At 37.2% G+C, this 4,708-nt stretch overlaps 1 protein-coding gene across 2 annotated transcripts in view; it reads right to left on the reverse strand.

Moving 5' to 3' along the window:
- The window catches only part of LOC122071290 (nudC domain-containing protein 2-like), a 19,920-nt gene extending 16,193 nt beyond the window's left edge, over positions 1 to 3,727 (reverse strand). Inside the window, exons 1-4 of one of the 2 annotated variants that reach the window (XR_006138130.1) lie at positions 3,407 to 3,727; positions 3,031 to 3,179; positions 2,880 to 2,928; positions 2,616 to 2,758 (exon numbers count right to left, since the gene is read on the reverse strand). Coding sequence is in view for 1 of the 2 variants with exons in the window: in XM_042635616.1 (XP_042491550.1) it covers positions 2,616 to 2,758; positions 2,880 to 2,928; positions 3,031 to 3,179; positions 3,407 to 3,455 (390 nt within the window). In the remaining variant the exon portion in view is untranslated. The remainder of the gene's footprint in view (positions 1 to 2,615; positions 2,759 to 2,879; positions 2,929 to 3,030; positions 3,180 to 3,406) is intronic. The other variant, XM_042635616.1, reaches the window with a different exon arrangement.
- Between the last annotated feature and the right edge of the window lie 981 nt (positions 3,728 to 4,708).

Below are 4,708 nucleotides of genomic sequence, written 5' to 3' on the forward strand. Positions count from 1 at the left end.
CGGAAAAAGGAAAGGGGAGGTGGGGGGTTCTCCTGCTTGGGAATCGAAGGGAAGGGAAAAAGGAGGGATTAGGACTAGGTTTCAGTAAGTTTCTGGGATTTTTTTTTTTTTTTTCACTCGGCAGAACCCTAAGGGGAGGGATCGATTGCACTGCTCCTTTTTTTTTTCTTTGGTTGCTATCACTGCTGCTTCTCTTCGTCTTCTCCTTTTTTTTCTTTTTTTTCAATTGTAGCTGGCGGAAAAAGGAAAGGGGAGGTGGGGGGTTCTCCTGATTGGGAATCGAAGGGAAGGGAAAAAGGAGGAATTAGGACTAGGTTTCAGTAAGTTTCTGGGATTTTTTTTTTTGGGTGTTCTCAGCCATAGTAGAACCTAGACAGAGAATGGGAAGGGAAGAAGAAGATGGAAGGAAGAAGGGGAATGGGGATCTTCAGCTCTGATACCAAGTTGATGGAGAACCTTAGGGAAGAAAGGGGAAATCAGAGTAGAGAGGGGGAAGGAGGGGAATCACACACTTCACTGGTGCACAAACTCAATATCTTCATTCAATAATCAAGATTACTCTCTTTGTCCATCAGTTACAGCCAATATATAGGAAAGTAAATACATAGAATTAGAAGCTTAACTGAAATGAAAACTAGCTTAAACTAAGAAACAACCATAAAAGGAAACCAATGCAAGGAAATAAATCCTAATTCCTACATTCAAGTATAGAAAATAAAAGGCATGAAATAAAATACTAAGTAGCTACTAATTTTATTTCCAACCCTTGTTGGACCAAAACCCTGGGCTAGGCCGGTTCTTCTTTGCTCCGATACCAAGTTGATGGAGAACCTTAGGGAAGAAAGGGGAAATTAGAATAAAGAGAGGGAAGGAGGGGAATCATACACTTCACTGGTGCACAAACTCAACATCTTCATTCAATAATCAAAATTACTCTCTTTGTCTATCGGTTACAGTCAATATATAAGAAAGTAAAGACATAGAATTAGAAGTTTAACTGAAATGGAAACTAGCCTAAACCAGGAAACAACCATAAAAGGAAACCAATACAAGGAAATAAATCATAACTCTTACATTCAAATCTGGAAAATAAAAGGCATGAAATAAAATACTAAATAGCTACTAATTTTATTTCCAACCATTGTTGGACCAAAACCCTGAGTTGGACCGGTTTTCTTGGCTCTTGGCTTCCAAAGCCGCTGGTCCAACCAGGTAAGGGCAGCCATATCTGCATCACAGCACCTCATGAATTAGATTAGATTGCCTGCAATGAACTTTCTACTGAATTTCCTGACCTGTGATTTGCTACAATAGACTTTTTTTGCCCTCCTATTTCCATGTGCTTTTTGTATTATCTTTTTTTCTTTTTGTTGGAGTTACTTTTTTATGTGAAAAACAAGAAGGAAAAGGTTTGAGATCTTCTACTAAAGCAATAAACAAAGAAACAAGAGCCCTTATATAAAATTATAAAGTTATTTTACCAGTGCCGCAATGCACAAAATAAGGATAGAATTCAATCTCATACATGAAGTAGCATCGCTTTGAACCAATCAACTTTTCACTAAACGAAAGTGGGATGCCTGTAACATTTGCTATGAAGAGCCTTAATTCTAAATGCATCACACTCAAAAATAATGAACTCATAAAAAACAGGGCCGGATCCTAAAACAAAATGCCCAATCTCTCCCTGTTATAGGATCCCATCAAGATCAGAAAACCCTAGTAAGACTGTTTTCAGCTATCATTTTCCTGATGTGATTGAATGATTTATCAGTAATTTCGGTCTCCACGAAAGATACCCTTTTAATGCATATCTTAATTAGGTTCATAATAGAGCTAGTATTAAGAACCCAAGGCATATAAAGGAAGCTCAGCCTTAAACCATGACCATCTCCCATCAACTGAGAAATAGACCATTCAAAAAGTTCCAACATTTTCTTTCCATCAGTCCTCAACCCCTCAGCTTAAAGATATAACCCAAAACACCGAAATGTCACAAAAAAGGGATCAATATTTCAACTCAGAAAAATATTTTCTTATGGAAGAATCTCCCTGAATTGATAAAAATAAAATAAAAAATCAATTGTCACATCCTTTACCAGTATCCATACTGGAGAATTTCAAGTGTATCATGTTTCATTCTATTTGAATCTATTTTAAAATAACAATCAAGGTTTTGGGAGGGAAATGTTTGCAGAGAACTAACCAGAATGCTTGGAATGAAGAGCACATAAAGCCTAAGATGCTGAGAAACAAATCCAAGTACAAAAACAAATGCCAGAAATAGAGGTGTTTTAACTAATACGTCGATACCATGCATGAACAATATTTAAAGCTTTAAGTATACAATCTAGAATTTTCCTTGTGCAAAAGTTTAAGGAAATTTGTGATAAGTATCAAGTTTTTCCAAACAATATGTGATTTATATATTTTTGTTCACAGTACACATGCAATATTCAATACCAGTATAGTACCATATCATCCATTTGCCTATACTGAGCTGTTTACATATCTGGACGTGTGAGAACACTAATTAAGAAGGAATAAACAATCATGGCAGACCAACAATCCAAATGTTATTTAAAACAAGAAGAATTATAGAGCCAAGTGCCAACCTCTTCTTGGAATCTCTGGAGCATAAGGCGTTTCTGTTCAAGATCAGCTGCGTAAGGATCAAGCTGGCCCTGACCCAATATGGGAGAAGACCACGTCTGCCCTTTATCTCTCTTCTGCAGTGTTATGTGCATAGTACCATCCTCTGACCACATCAAACAATTTTAAGTTAACAATTAAAACTTGATACACCATTAAATGTCTGATAAATGAATCAGATTATGGGTATGCCTGCTTGGAACCAAAAGTGACAAAAAAACAAATACCCAGAGTCCAGAATGATGAATCAGTCATCACAGGGCTGGAGAGATCATTCTGAAACCAGGAAATAAATGGAAAATTACTTCAACGTTGTCCATGAAAAACTGAAACATAAATAAATAACCAAATGAGAGAGAGATTTTTTTCTCTACTAACGTTAAGATAAGGTGGGTTTCCTTTGATCCCAACTTCAACGTGCTTGGACTGTATCTTACAGTAGAATAGCTTTGTAGGAACATTGGGCGGAAGAGTGATATACATGTTAACCTCCTCAAGTGTTTGATCCCATTCAAATACCTTCTGACCTGAAGTACAAAAATAAACAAAAACTATCAAGAGAAATGAGTACCCAGAAATGAAGCAAAGAGAACAATCCATAATCTCAAAAAGAACTGATAGATTGAAAACTAAAACCCTAGAATCAAATCGTATCCACTTGATTCGAAAAAAAAAAGATATAATCTTCGATTAAATGAATAGCCCAGATAAGCTTTTATACAGAAACACAGAAAGAGAGGGAGAGAGAGATGACCTCCATGCATGAAGCTGTGACGCTTCTCCGGTGCCAACTTCTCTGCCATTAAAATGGTTTTTCGTTTCTCTCCCCTTCAGCAGTTCCACCGATTCTAACTCCGGAGTTTCTTGTTCCAACTTCCAATTTGCTTGCGTTTGAACTTTGAAGAGCGAATCGAATAAGGAACAGCTTATTAGTTTAGTGGGGGGATAGCCGGAATCTCTAGACAGACACCACCAGCATTACCGTTTCTAGAGGCTTCAGTCGTCACGAAGCCTCGGTTTTGTTTTTCAAAATTCGAAGAAACGATTCGTTCCAAATCCTAATGATCCGAGTGGGTTTGTGATTCGAACGAGTTGGAACATGTGGGTTTTGTAAAATTATAAGCCAAAGAGGTTGAAGAATGAGAGGGTGACACGTCATGGATATGGATCCTCTGTAGTGCAGGGGTGTGCCATAAATCCTATAAATCATATAGCGCAGCATGAGAGGCTGACACGTGATGGTTATGTGATCGTATGATTTTTTTTCTATTTTAAACATCTTTTGTTGTTTAAAATCAAATAGGGGTCATTTTTTGAACATAGAGATGATCACACCCTGATAACAACCCAAACTTGTACACCATCGACAAAATCATATTGGATTGATGATGTACAGAAAAGCTTGATTTCATAGTGGATTGATAGATAAGAACTTCAGTTGGATTTTGATGGATACTTTATAATTTAATTTCCAATGACTCAAGAGGGTTTTTTTTCACATGGTATGAAACCGTAAGATGAAAGTCAGATTTGGGATGAAACTCACACCGCAAAAAACCTATTTTAGGTTTCATCGATTTTGAAAAGAAAAGGTTTCTGCATTTAACAGATAATAACATGTAATTCATTTCCAAATGGCTTTTTGCAGCAACATCAAAGCAAGCCACATAATCAATTCGTGTCACCCTTCCATGCTGTGCTATATGATATATAGCACATCCCCATGCTACAGAGGATCCGGATCCCTTTTTTTGTCACCCTATGTTCACCAATGGTGATTTTTTTTTTTTTGGGTAAAATCACCAATGGTGATGTCACACATAGTTTATGGATTAGGATACTCTCCACTCTCTAGTAGGGGTGTCAATTTTAGGCATGATCGAGCCCACCTGATTAAAGTTTAATTGAGACCGGTCCATTAAGTTTGGCCCGTTTATTAATGAATAGTTCCCCATGCACAATGTAAGCCCGAAAGGCATCTGATCGGCCCGACCAATTATAAGCATGACTCAACTCAACACGTTTAGTCCGACTCTTTATATGTATATTTTGGGGT

Source organism: Macadamia integrifolia, unplaced genomic scaffold (assembly GCF_013358625.1).
Source record: "Macadamia integrifolia cultivar HAES 741 unplaced genomic scaffold, SCU_Mint_v3 scaffold_19A, whole genome shotgun sequence".
Lineage (NCBI taxonomy): Eukaryota > Viridiplantae > Streptophyta > Magnoliopsida > Proteales > Proteaceae > Macadamia > Macadamia integrifolia.